Source organism: Lipomyces arxii, assembly GCF_038497795.1.
Source record: "Lipomyces arxii strain Phaff 12-163 unplaced genomic scaffold V1512scaffold_1, whole genome shotgun sequence".
Classification (NCBI taxonomy): domain Eukaryota; kingdom Fungi; phylum Ascomycota; class Lipomycetes; order Lipomycetales; family Lipomycetaceae; genus Lipomyces; species Lipomyces arxii.
Window position 1 is genome coordinate 489,014 of NW_027117700.1, and position 21,961 is coordinate 510,974.

The window sequence follows — 21,961 nt, forward strand, 5'->3', positions numbered from 1 at the left end:
TGCTACATAAAAGTGCCATGACGTAGTGAATATCAATTGGTAGCTAATAGATAAGAATTAAATTTAAAGTATTATTTGCTACTCTACTCGCTACTTATGCTACTCATGCTACACACGTTCTGTTCGATAGTCATTGAACCGGGGTTAGGGTATCAAACACTGCCCGAGCCTTCACTATCGTCAAACAACAATCAAATTTATTAGACACGTTTCCTATCAATTCAATTCAAAATTGTGAGTACTCATTGTTAAACAGACCGAATAGATCAATTGAGTATTAACTTCGCTATCTAGACATACTAATCACTCAATCATGTCTTCATCAGCTACTGCCGCCGCCTCGTCCAGCACTGTGCCTCCGTATGTCATCAGGTCACATCTTTTTAAATTTCTCTATACTAACATACCAGACATGTCATCAAGGCCCTCACAATCTTCACGATTGCAATGGTTGGCGCTCCTTTACTATCTTTCTACGTCTGCATGAACTTCATCTTTGGTACGTCCATTCCTATTGCCACTGCGTGTCAAATAGCACTAACAATTAACAGCCGGAAATAGTCAATGGTCTGGTCTGGTTGCTGCGGTTGTTGCTAATGTTGTTGTTGTTGGTTACGTTGTGTTTGCTTGGAAAGAAGACGGGATGTCAAAGACTGAGTCTGTTGAAGAGTCAAAGAAGTCCAAGTAAGGCCATCAAGAGGCATTGAATGACTTCTTAGAACGATACTGAATGGCTGTGGATGTATGATACAAAAGAATATGAGGTGAGCTGAGTGCGTGAACAAAGAAAAAGGGTTTAGTGGCTGTACTTATTCGTATAAATATTATCTAATCGTCAATTCTTCCTCGTATTTCCCTATAGCTACTTCACTACCAATTGCGCGCTGTATAACATATACTATACACTCTCTGTACTCTCCTTATCATTAATTGACAACAGCGTGTGTACTTGCTCTCACTCCTCATACCTGCTCACTCACTCCACAACCACAATGTCAGATCTACAACGAAACATGATCAAGACAAGAATTTCAGTACCTAAAATTCCCGAAGACGAATCAGAGACTCCAGATCAAGACGAACTGGCATCGCTTGCAAGGTTCCCTCCGCCGTTAGACTCGACCCCAAACCTCGCCGGTCCTAAGCTGTACGTTCCACTCTACATTGACAGATTATTACTGATAAATCAGACGATCTAGAAGACCTCATTACACGGCTTTGCCTTGGTCAGATTACTGGACCGAATCCGACACCTTCACTGCAAACGATTGCGCTTTTAAAACATACTATTCCCGTCCGGCGTCCGGCTCTCCAGCCTGGTTCATCTTTCACCACGGTGCAGGTTCGGGTGCACTTTCATTCTCTGTCCTGGCCCGGCAACTCCGTGACGCGCTCCCTCATGTCGGCACGTTTGCGTTTGACGCCCGTGGCCACGGCGACTCAACACGGTCAGACGATTTTTCACTCACAGCGCTGTCTGCCGATGCGGTTGCACTCATATCACATGTCGTCCAACTGTCTGCTCCGGTTGAGCCTGAGATCGTGCTAGTAGGTCACTCGCTTGGCGGTGCGGTCGCCACGGCAGCGGTTCATAAAATAAAAGAGCTCTGGCCCGAAGGTTTGACGATGCCGACAATCAGCGGTTTGGTGGTGCTAGACGTTGTCGAGGGCTCGGCACTTGAAGGACTCGGAAGCATGCGTTCGTTTATAGCAAACAGACCGACAACCTTCCGGTCAGTCGAGGACAGCATCCGGTGGCAGTAAGTAGTCTTCTACGTGCCTACGCATGTCTTGTTAACATCACACAAAGTGTCAAATCACACACAGTCAGAAATGTTGACTCAGCTCGGGTGTCCGTGCCGCCAATCGTACAGCAACAGGACGCGAAATTCGTTTGGGTCACAAACCTAGCCGCAACTGAGCCATACTGGCACGACTGGTTCGCAGACCTGTCAAACCAGTTCCTGACAGCTCGCACTGGCAAAATGCTGGTCCTGGCGGGAACAGACCGGCTCGATCGCAAACTCACAATCGGACAAATGCAGGGCAAGTATCAGCTCGAGGTTCTACACGACGTCGGGCATTTCATCCAAGAAGACGCGCCGGCAAAGTTGGCCGAACTAGTACGTATTTGTGTTTTTTACACCGTCGCGGTTGATACATGTTAACAAAAGTTCAAGCTCGAGCAGTTTTGGTTCAGGAATAGAAAAGGAGCCGCGCTGGAAATCAAAGCCTTGAATGCACACTCGACATCGGCCAGTTTGTCTGCCGTCTTACCAAAAACGAGTAAACAGTAGTAAATAAACAAAATGAACCCAGCATTCGTATATAGGTTACACAAAATCAGGGGTCGCATTACGTGTAATTAAGCCCTAATCCATACGTTGAAACCTTAATTTTGTTGGAATTGACCGAGCAATGCGTGTTGGTATCGTACTTGTTATAATACTGGCAGTAGAATGCAATGAAAAGGGGTATTATACAGCAGACGCTATATACTGCTAATGCGCAGTTCTGATAATGAAACAGTTAATATATAGTCAATAACTAAAATGAAGGAGGCTGCATTCCTATATACTGTTGATACACAATTCTGATGATAAATCAACCAAACTGGCACATAGTGTAACAGAGCTGCTCAGATATATATATAGTGGCTTGAGCTTCTTATCACAAACTCTTTTTATAGAAAGTTATCAAATTATAGAAGATAAACATCAAAACAACACGAAACCCTTCATTTTAACAATTTCTGCATCATTAAAGAGTCGTCACATCATTAACACACAAGCAAACATGGTAGAATACACGTCTACCAGGCCTCAAGGTATGTGTCTTTGTGACGAATGTACAATTCTAATGCTTAGGTCTGTTTGAGAATTACTTTGTCACTCGTTCAACCCTCGACTTTTACCGGTCGGTCTGCATCTGGTCCGAACTTGATAGACCGATAACTAAGCCGCGACTGTACGCTGCTTTGTCGAGGCTTGTTACGCGACATGCAGCGCTCCGTGCGGTAGTGCTGGACCACGACACGAAACTGCCAAAGTTTGGATTTTTGGCGCGAATTGAGCTGGACAAAGTGGTTGAGTTTGTGACATGTGAGTCTGAGATAGAACTTGGCAGTCTACACGAGACCAAGTTTGATTATACCGCGGCAGATGTGCCGCTGTGGAAGTTGGTTGTTATGAATATGACTACACTTGCGTTTGTGTTTGACCACTCGCCGCTTGACGGCACGTCTGGCGGCATTTTCCACACGGACTTGCTCGAATTCATCAACACGGCTCCGGAGTCTGACTTATCCGTAGTCGAATGTGACAGTATAGATATGTTCCCGGCGATGGAATCCGTGGTCAACACGAGACCGCCAGCGACGTACATTATAAGCACGTTATGGAAGGAGTTTGGTCCGAAATGGAAATCAGGGCCACCAGCTCGTAATGGTTCAATCTATGCGATCCCAACGACGTACCCGGTCACAAACGCGCGGTACCGCGTCTTGACACTTTCGCCATCTCAAGCCACATCTGCACTATCGCAATGCCGCGCACACAGCACTACCTTGACCGCTTTTCTCAACGCAGCTCTTTTGGCAGCCATGACGAAAGCGTATCCCTCTGCGCCAGGGTTTGGTACGTCGATCCCGATTTCAGCACGAAGGTTCATGCCGAACAAGGACCGAATCATGGGCGCGTACGTGTTTCAATACGCCGAGATCACACCTGCACAGGCGTTCTCATGGGCAGAAGCTGCGCGGTTTGGAGCAGCGCTCAAGGCAGGGACTACGGCTAAAGCAGGGTATTTGATTGGCATGTTGCGAATGTTGTTTGGAAATATATCCGGGTGGATGCAAGCAAAAGTCGGCCAAGTCAGGGATCGCGACATGGAAATCTCAAATCTTGGAGCGTGGAAGTTCGTGTCAGGAGAGTATGTTGCGGTCAAGTTCGGATTTTCGCAGCCTGTAGGTGTCACCAACCCGCCTGTGGTGATCAGTGTTGCCGGGATTGCGGGGGGCAGTGTCACTATGGTGCTTGGATATTCTGAAGACATTGTTGGAGACGGAATTGGTGATATTATATTCAATGAGTTTAGACGAGTGGTTGAAGAGGAGTGTACGATACCCTTACGATAGCCCTAATAATGTAACCCTAGTTTACTAGAGAGATTTTTTCTTGCATTTCCTCGTTCTTCACTAAATATAATTCACACATATTGCTAATACCCTGTATTCTGTTAAAAGGTATGTGTTTTGTTTATGTAAAGACGCGATGATTATATAATGTAAACCACATCTTTCCATCTCTGATTTCAAGAAATGAAGATACTTTACAATTATTAAGTTTCAGCCTTGTATGAGCGTCTGTGTTTATATTCTAATGCTAACTGAATGAACAGGTATTTACTATTGAATTATAGACAGGCGAAGATGAAGAAACAATTGTCTTTCGACGTGCGGGCTTAATTTTACCGTGTTGAAACCTCTTTCGGTGTACAAAATAATAAAATGAAAGTGTCGGATTCGCCTGTTTATGCTGTTTTGAGGATATAGTATTAACATCTAGGTCTGAGTATTCTCATACTGTCAATATGTATTACGTAAGTCTTTTTAATAATGTTCTCAATGACGATTATATATTCACACTGTGTGAGATTTCTCAATGAGCTTACAAAATATACTGATTTAATGATTCTGAGAGAACTATTCACCTTGTCAAAACTAGTGCTAACTATTATTAGATAATGTATTAACAAGCGAGCATAATAATACAACAAGATTAAAAATTAATTATTAGTAATAAATATAAAAAGACAAGTAAAAACAACACACACCCTCCAAATGTGCACATCAATCATTGAAAATTACAATACACCGGCACCCTACTTGCTTTCAGCCGGTGTAGCCTCGACAACTGCTGGCTCTTCAGCGGCAGTCTCGACAGCTGGCTCAGCAGCACTAGCTTCTTCCATAACGGCAACCGGTGCAGGGGCCTGGACCTCAGCAGCTGGAACTTCCTTTGGTGCAGGCTTTTCCTTCTTTGGCACAGCTTTTGAAATCAGCTTCTTCAGCTTGTCGCCTAAACCTGAAGGAATAAAGCTTCGGCGCTTGTGAACCTTCTCAGCAGGAGCAGCAACTGGTTCTTCGACCACGGCAGGGGTTGTGACTTCGACGGCTTCTTCGACGGGGGTGACCTCAGCCGCGACAGGTTCAGCGGCAGCGACAGGATTTAATTCAGCTTTTGGTTAGTTAGAATATAAAAATAGATTATAGTAATGTGAAATAAAAACACATACCAGTTGTAGACATTTTGATGTTATAAAGTGAAACTTGATAATCTTTTGTTTTGATTGAAAAAAAGAAGAATTAAAAACAAACAAAGGGAAGATGGCTGAGTATTTATAGTTTTCACGGGACAAAGAGAAAAGGGAGCTTTGTGTGGGCAGGGGTAGTCAGAGAGAGGGTGGCGCCGCGTGGTGGAACAAGCGACAACAACGCGATGAGACGCCTCAACTCAAATGCTAACCCTAATCTACTTCTCTCTCTGTACTCTTTTGTGTGCCATTTATAGTTTTTATAGTATTTAATATATGTGCTATATCTATGCGTAAGCAATATCCTCTGTTGTACTTGTGTGCTATAATATACAATCAGTCGTATGAGGCCTTGACACGGACAGCTCTTCAGAAATTTCAGGGTGATAATGACGTCATCAGCCACCTACGCCACTTTTGTTCTTTGTGGTGGTACTCTGTTTAATACTACTATATTAGGAGATTTATCATTTTGTAATATAACATGTATATAGTATATAACTATAGCTATAACATAGCTATATTATATAATTAGTATTCATTATAATATTTAAATGTTATTAATAACATAGCAACAGCATAACGCAAACAGGAACATCACTTGCTGTTCCTGTTCACACCCACAAGATAGTACAATTAAGAACACATTCAAGTACTGCATCCATTCTATCTAATTCTATTTTTATAGCAATAAAATATTGTCTAGAAACAAACAGCCTTAGATTATTAAGCAAATCTCCTTAACAATCGGTCAAGGTTAGTTTCTGATCATGCACGCGCTCTATTGTTCCTGATTCTGATAAGCCTGTAATCAATAAAGGGTTTGGTGTCGATGACTACAATTTAATTATGTACGGTCTAACTAGTACTAAAACGGTTTAACTCTTTAAAAGATCTAATTACTTTACTTATCCTTCAAGAGTCAAGATAATACGACCACTTTAAATGCAGACTGTTCATAAAAGATTACTGATAATCTTTTCGATCGCCCTTCTGGGTGGTCTGCTGTCTGCTGCTCTGCTCTTGAATGATAAAGCTGCTGCGTACGCTAACGCAATATCGGCTGCAATACCTTTAAATCAGCCTGGTTACAGTGACGATAATTCCACATTCACATCTGCCGCTGAAGAACCAGATGTCGATGATGATGAAGGCCTGCCTGAGGTCGAACCAGATGTAATTGCAACCAGCTTTGATGTGATTGCAAACCAGCAAGACCCGGTCGAAGCTACTCAGAACGCGACTCTTGGGTTTGGTGAACTTATTCTTTTATCACTCGAATATCGTACAGACAGACAAGATGCTATCGCTCTTATTTCTTCGCTTTGTGGCATGAAAGTATCTCATATGGTCCCTGGTGTGAGGTTCCATGATATCAACGAGAAGGCATATCCAGGTGGCGACGCCCTTTCATGGCTCGTCAAACCCAAAAGTCAACAATACCTCGGTAGTTGGCGTAGTCATATGAACGCATTTAAGTACATTGTTGAGAACAGAATTGAATCTGCACTTTTAATTGAAGACGATGTTGATTGGTATTTTTTACTTTTACATGCAAACCTCAAGACTGACAGAAGAAAAATAGGGACATAAATATCAAACATCAACTTAGAGCACTGTCCCAAGCCCTACGATCATCTCCAATAAGGGCCCCACTTTCACCAGACGAAGCAGCAAGAGCACCATACGGTCTGGACTGGGACATCATTCACTTTGGTCCGTCCAAGGCCAATATGGCACCCCAACCACGCGACAAGGTATACACAGCATACAACGATCCGTATCGCGCGTCAACGGCAGTCGCAAATAACGCCTGCAGCCATCCATGGTTCTGCTGGAGCCGCATCATGTCCTCGACGGGCCTCAATGAGACCGAGCGTGTAATCTTCCCAACGTTTGAAACCGTCGGCTTATCTGCAATTGCCATCTCTTACAGAGGTGCTCAGAAATTGCTCTATCAGCTCAGTTTTAAAGAACTCACTAATACACTCGACCTCTCAATGGCCAAACTCGTCCAGCAGGGTCAGCTCAGAGGGTGGACTGTCATACCGCCGCTGATGAGCGAGTTCAAGACTAGAGGTCAAGCTGACTCAGATCTCAAGTCTCTTGTCGGTAGCAAACGCGGCCGGGGAAATCTACAGGGCAAAAGTGCCGGAGTCGCTCATTCTGCTCGAAAAGCATTGACAGAGCAGCTTGAAAATGGGGATTACTGGGTTGAAGAGAAGAAAGTATGGCAGAAAATTATTGACGATAGAGAACCAGCTGCCACCTCCAGTTAAATTATTGTTTTATTTATAATAGTTATTTGTGTGAAATATTTTACCTTGCAGTGTGATTATATAATATATTCTCCGGAACGGCGTACGCCACTTTCCGATAACCCCTATGCGTTTGAACTATGGTCCGTTTATAGCATATACGACATGCGTAGTGGGCTTTTGGTCTGATAGCCGATAAAATTCTTGACGAAAGCCATTGTTCACTAGATTACGGCACTTGAAGTTTTGCAGGAGTTTTGCTCTTAATAAATGAAGAAATTTATTAAAAAATAAAATAAATACTTGCTATTTTATGAGTAAAGCAGAGAGTTCGAGTGAGCTAAATGACTGTAAGTAGAGTTTACCCCTGAACTTTAATTGATGACGTACGGATCCTCGTGGATTGAGTATTGCCCCAACTTTGACTAGAAAACACGCGTAATTTTCACAAATAACAACGACAAAACAATGCATTTTTATTAGCGCAAATAAAATATATTATCGAATAAAAATAAATCATGAAAAAGTGGAAAATTGAGCAAAAGGGCCGTGGAGGGTCTAGAGTTTCATGAAATCTTTACACTCTTGTAGCTAAGACCAACGGAGATCCGGTTACACAAAGTACGACAGAAAAATATATAAACTCGCTCTTGCCGCCGTTTGTTTCTTCCCCCATCCGCCGCGCACTTTTAAAGGAGTAAAAGTAATAAGAATGGTGGATAATCATGATCAGAACGCGATAGAGGAAACCGAATGTTGCGAGGACGAGTGCTGTAAAGGTCAACAGGATCAATGCCGTAAGAAGAACTGTGAGGATAAAGATGGCCGTTGCAGCGATGAAGGCGACGACTGCTCTAGGCCAGATAACTCATGTTGCGACAGCGCAGAACAAATTGAATGCTGCAGCGACGAAGAAGACGATTGTTGCAAGCCAGACAAATCTTGCTGCAATGACGAGGAAGACGACGATTGTTGCAATGATGACGACTGTAATAGCTGCAGCGGTGAAGGCGAGAAGGACAACAATGAAAAGAAATCTTGCTGTGACGATGATGGCTGTGAAGACGAAGACGTTAAAGAACCAGTCTGGACTGTGTGCTGCGAAGTCGACGAGACCGATTCGGTGTCCATCAAAGTACAGACGAAAAAGTTGTGTCGTGTTGTGAGGCCGGTCTTGTTAGCCCTAAGCACAAGGTCCTTCGTTTGCGTCCGTCCAAGAGAACGAGTAAGGCTAAAGATAACTGTGCCTGCGATGGTAGGTTCTAGTTTACTCTACAATTCAATCTTTAACCTTATAGACAAATGCGTCGATCGTTTTGCAAAAGCTTTATGTGAAAAAGAATGCCACACAGATGAAGGTAAGTTGATTTGAAGTAGTTGATCATTCATTTTTGACTCGAATAGTCTGCACGGCTCACGAAAATGTCGCAAACCACTACTCGTCTTTTTTGAACAACCAGCGTGAGATCCTTTGGCGTTGCATATGCTCCGTCATTGCCCAACTCGAAATGAACACCTCCTGCTGCGGATTTACAACCAACCAGAATCTGACCGCTTCCGGATCAGGATACTCGTTCTTGTACCCTGGTGCTGCACAAAATTCTCACAGTCTCTTACGCCGCAGACGCCGTCATACTCAAGCTCATGCTCATGAAGGGCACGATCATGCGCACTTTCATAGCTACGCAAGTGCTCACGGACACGGCCATGGCCATTCTGACAAACATACTCATACTGGCCATCACGATCATCACAGTCAAGGACATAAAAATCATGATCACAGCCACGGGCACGACGGCATGGACGAAAAGGCAGGTGCGCACTTCATTGAACGCTCGGATTTAGAAGCTATCCCGACTCCTGAGAAGCTGAATATGTCAATAAAAGGCATGACTTGTTCATCCTGCGAAAAGAAAGCGATACGTTCTCTCGAAAAAATGCCCGGCGTCAGCTCTGTCGCTGTTAACTTTTTATTCGGCAAAGGTCAAGTTGAGTATTACGCCGAGCTGACGTCTCCGGTCGAGATCACGGTCGAGCTCCAGCGCATGACTGGCTTCAAAGTGTCTGTTCTGCGTTCTGATGACAGTGCTTATTATTTCTTGACGGAAAAGGAGGTTCCTGACGCTCAGCGCTACAAAGACGTGTTCAAGGTTAACTACGACCCGGTGTCCATGACTGCTCGCGAGAAAATGAAATCGCTCGGACTGGAGATGGCAGACGTGTTGCCGCTGCTTTTGAGTGAAGACGAAGATGCGACAAAGTACTTTGGTATTGCCATTGATTCTGAATGCAAGCGCATGTTTGCAATTTTCTTCATTGCAATCACCTTGACAATTCCTATCCTGGTTCTATCCTGGGGCTCGTTCAGACCGTCTACCGAGCTCACACGCCAATCCGTTTGTCTGGCTCTCGCAACTGTCATCCAGATTGTATGCGGTCGAACGGTCTACATGTCAGTGTATTACACTATTCGAAACCATTACGATCTCGATTCTGACTGTTTGGTCGCGTTGTCTACTTCGATCGCCTATGTATACTCTCTTGTCGCGTTTATCTTGCACCGTCGCGGAATGTTACTAGACGAAGACGAGATTTACGAGTCCTCGTCACTTTTACTCACGCTTGTGCTATTCAGTAAGGCAATTACTGTTGTTATCAGACGCATGGCTGCCGACCAGGTTAAGTTTGACATTTACCAACCGACAACCATGCGTCTCGAATCGAACGAATCCGAACTCGTTCCGGCATCATTACTTCAACTTGGGGACAGAATCGTCCTCAATGCCGGCGATCAGGCCGTGACAGACGGCGTCATCGTGTCGGGCCAGGGCGAGTTTGAGGAGTCCCACATCAACGGCGAGTACCTTCCGACGCCTAAGAAGCGCGGTGGAGACGTGCTGGCTGGTGCCAACGTTGTCAATGGTAGTGTCGTGTACCGTGCGACTCGACTCGTGCCTGAGAACTCGGTCTCAAACATCAAGATACTTGTGAATTCCGTTTCGTCGTTCCGCACTCGATCCAGCGACTTGGTTGAGATGGTTGCAAAGTACCTTACCCCGATTATGCTCGGTGTTGCCGCGGTGGTGTTTATGATTTGGACCCTGGTCGGGACCAATGTCAGACACCAATCTACTGCGAACTCGATCGCGACTGCAATCACATATGCCATCGCAACCCTTGCAGTAGCTTGTCCTTGCGCGTTGGTGCTGGTTGTCCCACTAGCGTTGTCGATCGGCGTTGCTGCCGGCAAGAACTCGTACGGCATTTTGCTTAAGTCCGCGAGTCCGACCACTGCAGCAGGCAAAGTCAAGCACGTCGTGTTTGACAAAACCGGGACTTTGACCACAGACGCGTTGACGGTCGAAGACGCACTGCTATATGACGTGCCCGGATTTCCTGTCCAGGACCTAGTCCGCGCCGTCGTGTCTAACAACACCCACCCAATCTCACGTGCGGTTGCGTCGCACCTGAACCAGTTTGGTGTAGGCTTCGCCCAAGTCGGCGAAATAGAGAATGTGGTCGGATCCGGCATGCGCACGACATTCGCCGGAAAGCCGATTCTGTGTGGCAAGCCCGCGTTCTGCGGTATCAAACTGGACGGCAAGCTTAAGCAAATCCACGACGCAGGCTGTACTTTATTCTGCGTCTCAGTCGCCCGCGGACCGACACTTGCTGTCTTTGGTATCACGGCCACGATCAGACCCGACTGCCCTGCGGTTCTCAAAGAACTCAAGGCTCGCCGCATCACGGTCCATGTGCTCTCAGGCGACACGCTCCCTGCTGTCCAGAAAATCTGCCGTGACCTCGACATCGCCGACTATGCCGCCGAGACGTCACCTGAGGGCAAGGGCGTGTACATCGAAGCTCTCAAATCCGCCGATTCAAAGGTTCTGTTTTGCGGTGACGGCGCCAACGACGCGGTCGCGCTCGCGCAAGCCGACATCGGGCTTTCAATGACGACCGACGGCATCACTCTCGCCGCGGCAGATGCGTGCGTGCTCAACAGCGAAGTCGCAGGCGTGCTTGCAATTCTCGACCTCGCAACCAAACTCAACCGTCGCGTCATTTTCGGCGTGTCTTGGGCGTGCGTGTATCAGTTCTTTGCGATCCTCGTGGTCGCAGGCGCGTTTGTTAAAGTTCGTATTGGGCCCGCGTGGGCTGGTGTCAGCGAGGTCATTAGTATCTTGCCGGTGTTTGTCGCCGCCATGTCGATGAAACTGACCAAGCCTAGGGCTGTCACTTGAATATTGCTGATTTCTTTGTTGCCGGTGGTGGTTTTGTTCTTATGAGTGTAGTGTAAGGGGTCTTGAGTAATTTTATTTTAAATTTATTAGTCAATGAAACTTTTACCTTAGCTTCAAAACAACCTTCAGCGTCTATAAATCCAGATAACCAATAACTATTTAAATTAGTCCCTGCAGGCTTATATATAAATTTTATATTTGCATTCTATTGACTATTATATAATTTAAACCATCTTTCAAATGATTTTTTTTACATTCTGCAATAAATTTTTTTACCAATTGTGCATACATGCGTTGAGGATTGCAGTGGGAATAATTTGAACAAATCGATGTGAGAAAATGATGCCAGAAGATCGCACCACGACAACAACAGCAAGCTCCTGTTTGACTTAATCTAGCATTGTGCCAGACACTTAAAATTAATCAACCAAAAGTTTGTAAATTCAATCTAATGGGTGACTTTATCATAAAGATGTTTTACTGAAACGAGAACAAATCGTGTGAGGCAGTTGATCGATAACACGTTGTGCCGCAAAGTTAGCGGCGCATATTTTGCGGGTAACTGAGCTGTCAGAGGCAGCGGTGCGAACCTTATATTTTGAATGATTCACAATTTGTTTATTCCAACATCAGTGATGTTTTAAAGTACAAGTATAAAAATGCTATAAAATGGTATTAAATGCTTGAATACTATGCCTATCTTAGCTGACTGACAATCACTGTATTGGGTTTTCCGAATGCATGAGAGATTACGAAGCAGCCTCGAACGGCTAATTTCGCAAAACTCTTGCCGCAATAAATTGATCTTTGTTTTTTTTGGCGCAAGTGGAATTTGCATCGAAATGTAGTCAGTAGGTATAGCATCAACGACATATATTGTTCATTTGCTGTACCTACTCAGCTAATCATCAGCTTGCAATTCTGTCATTGTTTTCCCCCGAACTGTTCTGCCACTGTTTTGCTCCGTCCTGCCTCCTGCAAGTTTTCTAAGACGCATTACTGACCAAAAGCAACGACACCCAAAAATCATTAGGCTTATCTTACTGGACTGCACATACACGGCGTTGTTAGTATATGTACGCGAGCTAGCGAGATCATGCAAAGAATATTGAAACATTTGCAAACCTTTTGGCTGAACATTAAGTCAGATGAACCACAATGAATTTTGACAGTTCTTGATCAATGTCATGCATGACCTTTTATTCTGAAATTCTATTTTACCAATTAACATTGTATGCATCGGCAATCAGTATTCGTGACTTCTCCGTTGGTTATATTTGAAAATACAGCAGAGCACCAAAAACAGCTATTCAATTCAGTTTTGAACGAAGACCTGTTACGCACTCTATGCAAATTTTATCTTCTGTCTTATCTTTTACAAAGCACTAAGCTCTAAAAACTACTGCTCGAAAATAACAAGTACGTGGTTTATTTGCGGTTGACATAGTTTTAAGGGCGGACATTTGGGGGGCCACTGCCACGTGGATATCGTTTCGGTGACGATGATTACTATCCTACGCAGATTTACTGGGTTGATCGGTGCGTTACTAATTTGGCACAACTGAATAACGGTTTTAGTGATGCTTCGCTATTTTGAGCGCGCGTGGGGTACTCGCTACTGATCTAAAGCAGACAAGCTCACTGCAAGCAATGACTTACTTTCCACATGCAACAAATTCGTATGATTTCTGGTCGGACGACTAGTTTGTATTTGTCTTCAATAATGTTCTGTGTTGCCGTATCCAGACCTAACATTTGATACCTTGCGCATTTCGCGGGTGTTATATACTGTTAACAAATGAACTAGTCTACTTCAGATACTTGAAACAATGTTACGCAAAAGATACCCGAAAATATATGGTCAGGCCAGCCAGTTTTAAAGTCCTTAATATGAAATATGGTCTTTTCTGACCTGCACATCGGACTTTTACCAATTTGTAATAATAATAGCCAGTGTGGGTTGCTAATATACACATGAAACTTTCTGATAATTAAACTGCTTCATAACTTGTATGCCAGCTTTTCGAGAGCTCATAATGTGTTGGAGTCAAGTATTCTTCACTTTATAAGCGCATTTTAATGGCAATGCGTGTAGGACCACCACGATATTTCTGGCTAGTCAGCGTAGTCTATCGTTAACATTAATCAAAGTTGATAGTCTGCTGATATGATCCACCCCACCATGTGATTTTACAAAGTGGCTCTCAAGTGTCACGCACAGCTGTATACACCCCACTGAGAACTAGTTAACAGCTGACAACTTTTTAGCTCACTGAGTGCCTACCAAGAAAGTTGGTACTGTGTTACACAGCTATCATTTTATAGGTACTACTCTGCCAAAAACTACTTTTGACGCAAGTCGAAGATATGCTATCGTTCGCGAAAACGGTTACGTTTGAATCCATCGGCATTTTGATCAATTACTTCGCTTGGATAAACATTTTAAAAATAGCATTTACAATAAATTTTTTGAAGGTGTAAAAGTGCGACAAAATGCGTGGCAGTCTATGACAACAATTATTGCCCAGCCATGTTAAAAAAGATCTGCGAGAGCTGCATCCTATTTACATACAGGTTCGTTCTTCATAACCCTGAGTGGGGGGAAAAATAATGATATGGAGGAGACACTTCAATTAGGGCTTACGACAATGGTTATGGCGGGGCAGAAAGAATGATTGATGTTGACATAGTGGGGTAAGCCCTTTAGTAAGGAAGAACCCTTAAATACAAGTGGGGGGACATTCGCTCGGAATTTTGACAATGGTGGGGCTCTGGATTAAAACACGCATTCTAAAAGTTTCCGGAAAAACCTTAGGCAAATCTTTAAAGTAGAATGATTGCATGGGGGACAGTTCCGGTCAAGCGCAAACTTACTAGAGTATGGGTTAAGCCTGTGGGGGGTCAGTTCCATTTAGCGCACGTCCAATTCTGAAACCGGGGAACGTGCGGCGGTCACGCGTCAATCGTTGCCTTGTAACAGCTTGTACCTACTTTTTAAGGTTTAGTCACCGATGTTCATGAATCCGATTTTAAAGTTATGAGAGCCCCCCATATCTTACTGTGGCCATGTATCATTTATTTCGCTGCATTGATTGAAAAAGGTACCACCCCATAATTTGCACATACCGCTTCTCCGCTTTATCGCTACCCCACGCATCCTAGCCTGCTTTACCAGTGGAGGGATAGTGGACGCTGCCGTGGCGACATAGTCTTAACGGCGTTCGCGAACTATATATATTTTTCTTCCCGCTCTTCATTCTCCCCAGACTTTCCAAACAAGACTATTAAGCCTCTGACGGAATAAAATGGTGTTTAACTACAGAATTTATTTGACTTCTGCCACGGCATGTATTGGTGGTTTACTATTTGGCTATGATACTGGTTTCATTGGATCTGCTGTACAGATAAAGTCGTTTCAACGTGACTTTGGTATGAACGCTGATAACTCGGCCAATATCAAGGGAAACATTGTTGCCACCCTTCAGGCGGGTTGTTTCTTTGGTACTTTGTTAATGGCTTGGTTTACCGCTAAATTTGGTCGTCGATATGGTATGGGTTGCGCTTCCCTTGTTTTCGTTATTGGCGCGATCCTGCAGACTGTGACCACTAACGAGCTCGCACTTTTGTACACTGGCCGTGCAATTGCCGGGTTAGGTGTTGGTGCTGCGTCTATGCTTGCCCCAACTTATGTTTCGGAAGTTGCACCGAAAGAAATTCGTGGTCGGTTAAGTACCGCTTATGGATTCTCAATTTTCTTCGGTATTATGATTTCCTACTGGATTGATTATGGTTGCGAGCAAGGCCTCGACCCTGAGGGACACAACCAGTGGAGAGTATGTTTACGTGCTCTGTTTTGGTTTATATAGGTTAATTTTTGTTTAGATTCCAGTTGCTCTTCAACTTGTTCCTGGCGTTTTGCTTGCTGTTGGTGGCTGGTTTATCAAGGAATCACCAAGATGGCTGATCAAAAAAGATCGTCGTGACGAAGCTCTTGTCAACCTTGCATATATTCGTATGGTCGAAGTAGACGACGAGGCTGTCTTGAACGAGTATCATTCAATTTGCCTTAGCACAGATGAAGAGCTCAGAGTTTCTAAGGGTGTTAGCATTACTGAAATGTTTGCTAAGAGAAACCGCATGCGTGTTTTGATCGGTTTTATTGTAATGGTTTGCCAGCAATTTTCTGGCACTAACGCTTTCACCTACTACGCCCCTTTGCTTTTCAGCGAAATGGGTCTTTCTGGAACTTCGGCTTCATTGTTCGCTACCGGTGTTTACGGTATTGTGAAGTGTGTCTCTTCTATGATCTTTCTCTTGTTTCTCGTCGACAAGGTTGGACGCCGAACTCCTATGGTTATCGGGGCCTTCTGCATGGGCGTCTTCTTGTTGATTATGGGAGTTGTTATGGGTACTCATCCTCCTGATCCATCGCTTACCCATCCTGCTCCTGCTTCTTTGGCTATGATTGTAATGGTGTACTTCTTTTGCATCTCTTACTCTATGTCATGGGGACCGGTGCCTTTCACTTTCGTTTCTGAGATCTACCCGAACAGAATCCGTGAGTACTGTGTTGCTATGGGTCTCGCTACACAGTGGGCTTTCAATTATTGTATTTCACGTATTGTCCCACTTGCTATGGCAAACATCGGCTGGAAAACATTCTTGATGTTTGCTATCTTCAATTTCTCTATTTGTATTTTTACCTTTTTTGTTGTACGCGAGACTGCTGGCATTTCTTTGGAACGCATGGAAGATCTTTTCTCTAATGGTTTCTTGATGTCTCCCAAGCAGTGGCCTCTTAACGGAAAGGCGATTATTGTTGGACATGCGGAGGATGATGTTGAGCTGGAACGCCAGACAAGTATTTTGAAGGCAAGTGACAACAAGTTCATTGAGAACAGACGTCTTTCTTCGGAGTATTAAATTGTATTTTACGAGTTTTTGCTTTATTGTGTTTGCATATGGATTGAATTTGGCGCAGTATTCTAGCATTATAGCAATGTATTATGAATTTGGATGATTTTATGTAGTAGTTTTGTAGCTGCGCTCAAGTAGAGTTTGGCATAATGGAAGTAGAAACTTTATTTTTTCGACATGCTCCTGAAAGAACCGTAATCTACTCTGCCGGATTGATCGTTGTAGAAACCAACTGATAACACACAGAGCTGTATTTTCACTATAAGAGTTTACGTGCCACACTTTGTAGACAATACTGGTATTGTAGATTGCGTTATGTTGGTCTAAAAAAGTAGACACTGCATAAAAGTTTATAAGGGTATAGTGTCGAAGGATCTAAGAACTGGTCGGTAAACCTCAGCCAGAATACGTTAGTTCCTAAGGTATCCGTTTCAATTGAAAGAAACAGCAACAGCTTAGTGTAGTTAAAAACTTTTAAGCAGTTATTGCAGCTTCTATTCAAAGAACATGGTAGGCTAGTAGTTGTTGTGGAGGCACGGAGTGCTGATTAATTTGTAGCATAGCGTTAGGCGCGTCCGGTCAACAGCGGAAGCTCAGGCATTGAAAAAGAAACGTGAGGCTGGCAAAATCGTTGACTACAAGAAACAGGTAGAGAAAGTACTTCTTGAGGTAGCCGCACCTGAAATTGTCGTGTAGAGATCATTGCTAACGACAAAACAGAGGAGTAAGGCAAACCACACAGCAGAAGCGCTTCAACTTACCACATCTTTACTGCGCTTGAATCCTGAATACTATACGATATGGAACTATAGACGAGAAATTTTGAGTTTGGGTTTGTTTGTAGGAATGTAAGTAATTGTTCATTTTGTCGATCCACGTGTAAAAGTATCTGACAGTTAGTAGTGAAGACGAAGAAATACAAAGCATTATTGACAAAGAGCTCACATTCCTGTTTGACTGTCTCCGCGAGCACCCGAAATGCTATTGGATTTGGAATCATCGTCAATGGTGTCTCAATACTGCGGCGAAACCATCGTGGAAGTTGGAGCTGGGCCTTGTAACGAAGATGCTTGAGTACGATGCTCGAAATTTTCACGGGTGGTGGTATCGACGATACGTTGTTCAGTCAATGGAAACCGCCACCGGAATCTCTATGACAAGAAAGGAATTTGACTATACTACATCCAAGATTAACGCCAACTTCTCTAATTTCTCAGCGTGGCATAACCGTACTAAGCTGATCCCAAGATTGCTAATAGAAGAACCAGATATTGACGCTCGAGATTTTTTAGGGAAAGGTTAGTATAGCAATTGCTTGCCGTATCCAGTTCTCTAACGATAGCAGAGATTTACTTCATCACACAAGCCATGTACACCGATCCGGATGATCAGAGCGTGTGGTTATATCACCGATGGCTAGTGACCTCGAACGACATAGTGAATCTAGAACCAATAGAACGGAAGGCACTGCTTGGAAAAGAGATTAAATCAATTGAAGAGCTTTTAGAAGTTGAACCGGATAGTAAATGTTAGTTAATTAGACGAGGGCTAGAATGTGGACTAACAAGAATAGGGTGCTTGCATTCTTTGGCGTTCTACAAAACTTATTTAGCAAATCTACTTCAAGAACAAGTCGATTTAACAGTTGAAGGATATTTGGATAAATTAGAGAAGATAGATTCTATGCGCAGACACAGGTACCAAGACTGGAAGAAGGAAATAGCAGACCGGTAGCTTAATTAAAAGCATTTTGTGTGTGGAACAGCATGGTTCGTTAAAATATTGCCATTATATTAATATACACCATTGCATAATTATACCAGATTAAAAAGGTTCAACTTCGATAACCACTTTCCCAAGTGTCTTCCCCTCAGACACCTTCTTGTACACATCCTCCACCTTTCTCCATGATATCACGGAGTCTACCAGAATCTTTAGCCGGCAATCCTCATACAGCTGCAAGGCAAGCTTTAAGTGTTCTAAATTTGAAGCCACGTATTCCACTTTGTACCTTGGTCCCCTGATCGCTCCGATCAACGACTTCCTGGGACTTGACGAAACCAAGAAACTAGCTCCCTCAACACTGGACACGTCACCAACTGTGGTTACAAACCAGCCTGTTTTAGCTGGGGTAAGATCCTTAAGGCGTTCCATGATCACTGGATTCACTCCAACAGTGTCAACAACGAGATCATAGGTCCCAGGTCCCGTTGGGGTGGCAGCATCAATAACTGCTTGCACCAACTGACGTTTATCGTAGTCATTATGATATATAGTATCATCGGCGCCCATATATCTCACAGTATCATCGCTGTCTCTTGAACAAGTCGCTACCACGCGCTGAACCATGAAATACTTTTTTGCAAGTTGAATTGCAAATAAACCAACATTAGTCCCACCTCCCAAAACGCACACAGTTGAACTCGGAGTCAATTTCACGTTTTTCAGACACTGCAACGCCAAACTAAAACTAAGTGGGAATGCAGCAGCCTCAAATGCTGGTAAGAACTCTGGTCTGCGTACGATGAAATCCTTAGTCGGATCAATAAGGACATGTGACGCCACAGTACCGGGACCATACTATTCATATAAGCATTAAATGGAAACCTGCAAAACAATGTCTACTTACCACATGGTAAAACAATCCACAAACTTCTTCTCCCTCACTCCAGTTTTTTGCTTGATTTGCACCTACATGAAGGATCTTTCCTGCAAATTCGCGCCCCAGTCCTTTCTCTGTCGGTGTTGTCCATAGCAGTTGAGTTTGCAAAATAGCAACATCACAGGCGCTTATCGTCGCTGCTGATACCTGAACTAGTACCAAATGTTTTGGTATCGGGAGCGCAATAGTCTCATAAGTCCAATGTGGATGCGACGCGGGATTGGTGAACGTCCATGATCGAGTAGCTACAGCAGGCGGTCTTGCCATTAGATTATTTTGTATAAGTTGACTTATTTTTAACACAATAGAATTATCAAGGAAATTTGGTTACAGCTGATGTTGAATAGTAAAAGTTACGTCGCTTCTCGATTTTATCCCCCGCGTTCCGATTATGACGGAACAGCCGGCCCGTACGAAATTTCCGTCCACGTCACTCACCATCAGTGATCACGTGCTGTTTAATTGTATGGTTAAACTCCAATTTATTCTTAAAAAAATAATCAAATTTAAACAATATTATAATGAAGACTTATAGAAGTGCAGATTGAGCAATTCCATCAAAGGTTTCACGCTTTAAGGATAGCGTATCACGTCAAAAACGATTTTTTACGGAGAAATCGAAAAAACCCCTGAAAGTTAACGACGTGACAAAGTTTCATCTGAAGCTTGGAAATAATTGCCCATAGACCGATGATTGTAAACTACTTAAAATCCCATTTTCCTATAGCGTTTTGATAAAGTACAGATTGCAAAAGATTTTCCACAGCTACACTTCGAAGTGGCATAATATTGTGGCGCAATGCAGTGAGATCCAATCTCCACTTCATATCGTAGCGGATGTGCCTTTGTATCGCTATGAAACACGTGCTGTTATGCATTCGATAACCTTATAAATAAACCAAAAAAGATTTCTCATCCAATCGGTTCACGATTATCGCCCGAGATACAGTTAAGCCGATATCGCGACGGGCTTTATACTTGCATCATCGGATACTTTTTCCAAATCCTCCTTTACAAAGTAAGCACAACAATTCGTACTAAACCGCATTCAACTTACAGGATCATAAATTACTTGAATCATTAAACTGCAACTTGGACAAACTGCAACATCCGACCCGTCCAAAAGATCCATCAAAGTAATTTGAAACTTATCGCCACAAGGACATGGATAAGTATATATTTGCAAATCCTCATCGAAAAGCATATCCTCAATTTCCACCTGATCGTAAATGCTCATTCTTATAGTACTTATATGTTTTCACTTAAAAATACTGTAGTCATCAAATAAGTTTAGTTTTTGGCCAAGTGTAGCATCAACGAATCCTGGCTACAAACGCCCCCCCCCCCTCTTCTCGAGACGTCCAAATGCTTAATCGGGTTAGGGTAAAATTAGGGCTGGTATTTATTTTTTAGGGCGATGGTTAAATGTAGAGAGTTCAAAATTGTAGATAGCAGTCACGCACACATCCTGCCAGCTCTTGAACACAACGCCAAAACTGAAGGCAACTTTGAGCATCTGGTCTTCAGTTTCATACTCAGCAACAGTTAGCACCCAGTTCTTTTCGCGGCAACAACAAAGGTATGATTTCCTTATACAACTAGTTTTGATTTGAAAAGTTATAATTTGAGAATTACAACACTTTTGTATTATTCTCTGACAGTATTCTAACGGTTCTTATTCAGCGATTCAGCATGGGTATTTCCAGAGATTCGCGCCATAAGCGCTCGCACACCGGTGCTAAACGAGCTTCCTACCGCAAGAAGCGGAAATTCGAATTAGGACGTCAGCCCGCCAACACTCGTATTGGTATGATGATTGTTTTGATTTGAGGATGGAATACAATTTCTGTTCCCAAGTCGAAGTCTTGTTTTTGACATTAGCTTACAATTGTTATAGGTGCCAAGCGTATTCACACTGTTCGTACACGTGGTGGAAACACTAAGTTCCGTGCTCTTCGTATTGAGACTGGTAACTACTCATGGGGATCTGAAGGTATTGCGCGCAAGACACGTATCCTTGGTGTTGCTTTCCATCCTTCCAACAACGAACTTATCCGCACCAACACTTTGACTAAGTCTGCTATTGTCCAGATTGATGCTACTCCATTCCGTCAATGGTATGAATCTCAGTACGGTCAGGCCCTTGGAAAGAAGAGAGGTGTCAAGAAGGAGGTGGAGTCTACTGAAAAGAAGTCACCAAAGGTTGAGCGTAAGCTTGCTGCCAGACAAGGAAGCGCCAAGGTTGAGTCTGCTCTTGAGTCTCAATTTGGTGCTGGTCGTCTTTATGCCTGCGTTTCTTCCCGCCCTGGCCAGAGCGGACGTGTTGATGGATACATTCTTGAAGGTGAAGAGTTGGCTTTTTACATCCGCAGAATGCAAGCGAGAAAGTAAATAATACACGGTAAAATAAGTGTGTTATTTGTTGCTTGTATCATCGCATGTAATTATCTAAATAAAAAGTTTATGAAGTTAAACTAGTTGTTCTGCTAAAGATTTTGTAGTAATGTAAACAGTGCATTTATGCCGTTGAATACGCGAAGATTATAGTGTACAATTACACACATAAA

At 43.5% G+C, this 21,961-nt stretch overlaps 10 protein-coding genes across 10 annotated transcripts; 8 read left to right on the top strand and 2 right to left on the bottom strand.

The window, feature by feature from the left end:
- Positions 1 to 19: 19 nt before the first annotated feature.
- On the top strand, positions 20 to 845 carry V1512DRAFT_256186 (uncharacterized protein). Its single transcript, XM_066914965.1, has 4 exons — positions 20 to 234; positions 295 to 360; positions 411 to 499; positions 552 to 845. Exons 2-4 carry the CDS (start codon positions 314 to 316, stop codon positions 686 to 688), a joined length of 273 nt encoding a protein of 90 aa, XP_066774138.1. The 5' UTR covers positions 20 to 234; positions 295 to 313; the 3' UTR covers positions 689 to 845.
- Positions 834 to 2,372, top strand: V1512DRAFT_256189 (Alpha/Beta hydrolase protein). The gene is made up of 4 exons (XM_066914966.1): positions 834 to 1,147; positions 1,191 to 1,760; positions 1,811 to 2,123; positions 2,181 to 2,372. Exons 1-4 carry the CDS (start codon positions 993 to 995, stop codon positions 2,295 to 2,297), a joined length of 1,155 nt encoding a protein of 384 aa, XP_066774139.1. The 5' UTR covers positions 834 to 992; the 3' UTR covers positions 2,298 to 2,372.
- A 175-nt stretch (positions 2,373 to 2,547) lies between these two features.
- Positions 2,548 to 4,194, top strand: V1512DRAFT_7868 (alcohol acetyltransferase-domain-containing protein). The gene is made up of 2 exons (XM_066918510.1): positions 2,548 to 2,827; positions 2,868 to 4,194. Exons 1-2 carry the CDS (start codon positions 2,797 to 2,799, stop codon positions 4,133 to 4,135), a joined length of 1,299 nt encoding a protein of 432 aa, XP_066774140.1. The 5' UTR covers positions 2,548 to 2,796; the 3' UTR covers positions 4,136 to 4,194.
- Positions 4,195 to 5,886: 1,692 nt separating this feature from the next.
- Positions 5,887 to 7,697, top strand: V1512DRAFT_256199 (uncharacterized protein). The gene is made up of 2 exons (XM_066914967.1): positions 5,887 to 6,848; positions 6,899 to 7,697. Exons 1-2 carry the CDS (start codon positions 6,259 to 6,261, stop codon positions 7,590 to 7,592), a joined length of 1,284 nt encoding a protein of 427 aa, XP_066774141.1. The 5' UTR covers positions 5,887 to 6,258; the 3' UTR covers positions 7,593 to 7,697.
- A 332-nt stretch (positions 7,698 to 8,029) lies between these two features.
- V1512DRAFT_288611 (E1-E2 ATPase-domain-containing protein) lies at positions 8,030 to 11,913 on the top strand. The gene is made up of 4 exons (XM_066918145.1): positions 8,030 to 8,733; positions 8,760 to 8,826; positions 8,870 to 8,929; positions 8,976 to 11,913. The coding sequence occupies exons 1-4, from the start codon at positions 8,284 to 8,286 to the stop codon at positions 11,813 to 11,815; spliced, it is 3,417 nt and encodes a 1,138-aa protein (XP_066774142.1). The 5' UTR covers positions 8,030 to 8,283; the 3' UTR covers positions 11,816 to 11,913.
- Positions 11,914 to 14,849: 2,936 nt separating this feature from the next.
- V1512DRAFT_256204 (general substrate transporter) lies at positions 14,850 to 16,895 on the top strand. The gene is made up of 2 exons (XM_066914968.1): positions 14,850 to 15,648; positions 15,698 to 16,895. Exons 1-2 carry the CDS (start codon positions 15,121 to 15,123, stop codon positions 16,736 to 16,738), a joined length of 1,569 nt encoding a protein of 522 aa, XP_066774143.1. The 5' UTR covers positions 14,850 to 15,120; the 3' UTR covers positions 16,739 to 16,895.
- Positions 16,896 to 16,965: 70 nt separating this feature from the next.
- V1512DRAFT_218412 (uncharacterized protein) lies at positions 16,966 to 18,549 on the top strand. The gene is made up of 6 exons (XM_066913626.1): positions 16,966 to 17,242; positions 17,291 to 17,401; positions 17,453 to 17,580; positions 17,636 to 18,030; positions 18,078 to 18,260; positions 18,306 to 18,549. Exons 1-6 carry the CDS (start codon positions 17,240 to 17,242, stop codon positions 18,464 to 18,466), a joined length of 981 nt encoding a protein of 326 aa, XP_066774144.1. The 5' UTR covers positions 16,966 to 17,239; the 3' UTR covers positions 18,467 to 18,549.
- Positions 18,487 to 19,784, bottom strand: V1512DRAFT_256206 (uncharacterized protein). The gene is made up of 2 exons (XM_066914969.1): positions 19,362 to 19,784; positions 18,487 to 19,312 (listed from the first exon to the last, which is right to left on the bottom strand). The coding sequence occupies exons 1-2, from the start codon at positions 19,659 to 19,661 to the stop codon at positions 18,557 to 18,559; spliced, it is 1,056 nt and encodes a 351-aa protein (XP_066774145.1). The 5' UTR covers positions 19,662 to 19,784; the 3' UTR covers positions 18,487 to 18,556.
- A 75-nt stretch (positions 19,785 to 19,859) lies between these two features.
- On the bottom strand, positions 19,860 to 20,712 carry V1512DRAFT_256209 (uncharacterized protein). The gene is made up of 2 exons (XM_066914970.1): positions 20,452 to 20,712; positions 19,860 to 20,403 (listed from the first exon to the last, which is right to left on the bottom strand). The coding sequence occupies exons 1-2, from the start codon at positions 20,629 to 20,631 to the stop codon at positions 20,344 to 20,346; spliced, it is 240 nt and encodes a 79-aa protein (XP_066774146.1). The 5' UTR covers positions 20,632 to 20,712; the 3' UTR covers positions 19,860 to 20,343.
- A 165-nt stretch (positions 20,713 to 20,877) lies between these two features.
- V1512DRAFT_256212 (40S ribosomal protein eS8) lies at positions 20,878 to 21,900 on the top strand. The gene is made up of 2 exons (XM_066914971.1): positions 20,878 to 21,201; positions 21,292 to 21,900. Exons 1-2 carry the CDS (start codon positions 21,087 to 21,089, stop codon positions 21,783 to 21,785), a joined length of 609 nt encoding a protein of 202 aa, XP_066774147.1. The 5' UTR covers positions 20,878 to 21,086; the 3' UTR covers positions 21,786 to 21,900.
- Positions 21,901 to 21,961: the final 61 nt, after the last annotated feature.

Bases quoted from the DNA above. Each gene is read 5' to 3' on its own strand.
- V1512DRAFT_256186 (XM_066914965.1), top strand. From the start codon at position 314: ATGTCTTCATCAGCTACTGCCGCCGCCTCGTCCAGCACTGTGCCTCC. The intron at 361-410 runs GTATGTCATCAG...CTAACATACCAG, and splicing joins TCGTCCAGCACTGTGCCTCC to ACATGTCATCAAGGCCCTCA. The intron at 500-551 runs GTACGTCCATTC...AACAATTAACAG, and splicing joins CTGCATGAACTTCATCTTTG to CCGGAAATAGTCAATGGTCT.
- V1512DRAFT_256189 (XM_066914966.1), top strand. From the start codon at position 993: ATGTCAGATCTACAACGAAACATGATCAAGACAAGAATTTCAGTACCT. The intron at 1,761-1,810 runs GTAAGTAGTCTT...CATCACACAAAG, and splicing joins GAGGACAGCATCCGGTGGCA to TGTCAAATCACACACAGTCA. The intron at 2,124-2,180 runs GTACGTATTTGT...CAAAAGTTCAAG, and splicing joins CGGCAAAGTTGGCCGAACTA to CTCGAGCAGTTTTGGTTCAG.
- V1512DRAFT_7868 (XM_066918510.1), top strand. From the start codon at position 2,797: ATGGTAGAATACACGTCTACCAGGCCTCAAG. The intron at 2,828-2,867 runs GTATGTGTCTTT...TCTAATGCTTAG, and splicing joins CACGTCTACCAGGCCTCAAG to GTCTGTTTGAGAATTACTTT.
- V1512DRAFT_256199 (XM_066914967.1), top strand. From the start codon at position 6,259: ATGCAGACTGTTCATAAAAGATTACTGATAATCTTTTCGATCGCCCTT. The intron at 6,849-6,898 runs GTATTTTTTACT...GAAGAAAAATAG, and splicing joins ATTGAAGACGATGTTGATTG to GGACATAAATATCAAACATC.
- V1512DRAFT_288611 (XM_066918145.1), top strand. From the start codon at position 8,284: ATGGTGGATAATCATGATCAGAACGCGATAGAGGAAACCGAATGTTGC. The intron at 8,827-8,869 runs GTAGGTTCTAGT...TTAACCTTATAG, and splicing joins AGATAACTGTGCCTGCGATG to ACAAATGCGTCGATCGTTTT. The intron at 8,930-8,975 runs GTAAGTTGATTT...TGACTCGAATAG, and splicing joins AGAATGCCACACAGATGAAG to TCTGCACGGCTCACGAAAAT.
- V1512DRAFT_256204 (XM_066914968.1), top strand. From the start codon at position 15,121: ATGGTGTTTAACTACAGAATTTATTTGACTTCTGCCACGGCATGTATT. The intron at 15,649-15,697 runs GTATGTTTACGT...ATTTTTGTTTAG, and splicing joins AGGGACACAACCAGTGGAGA to ATTCCAGTTGCTCTTCAACT.
- V1512DRAFT_218412 (XM_066913626.1), top strand. The intron at 17,581-17,635 runs GTAAGTAATTGT...GACAGTTAGTAG, and splicing joins TTGGGTTTGTTTGTAGGAAT to TGAAGACGAAGAAATACAAA. The intron at 18,031-18,077 runs GTTAGTATAGCA...TAACGATAGCAG, and splicing joins TCGAGATTTTTTAGGGAAAG to AGATTTACTTCATCACACAA.
- V1512DRAFT_256206 (XM_066914969.1), bottom strand. From the start codon at position 19,661: ATGGCAAGACCGCCTGCTGTAGCTACTCGATCATGGACGTTCACCAAT. The intron at 19,313-19,361 runs GTAAGTAGACAT...TTATATGAATAG, and splicing joins GTGGATTGTTTTACCATGTG to TATGGTCCCGGTACTGTGGC.
- V1512DRAFT_256209 (XM_066914970.1), bottom strand. From the start codon at position 20,631: ATGAGCATTTACGATCAGGTGGAAATTGAGGATATGCTTTTCGATGAG. The intron at 20,404-20,451 runs GTAAGTTGAATG...TACTTTGTAAAG, and splicing joins TTCAAGTAATTTATGATCCT to GAGGATTTGGAAAAAGTATC.
- V1512DRAFT_256212 (XM_066914971.1), top strand. From the start codon at position 21,087: ATGGGTATTTCCAGAGATTCGCGCCATAAGCGCTCGCACACCGGTGCT. The intron at 21,202-21,291 runs GTATGATGATTG...CAATTGTTATAG, and splicing joins GCCCGCCAACACTCGTATTG to GTGCCAAGCGTATTCACACT.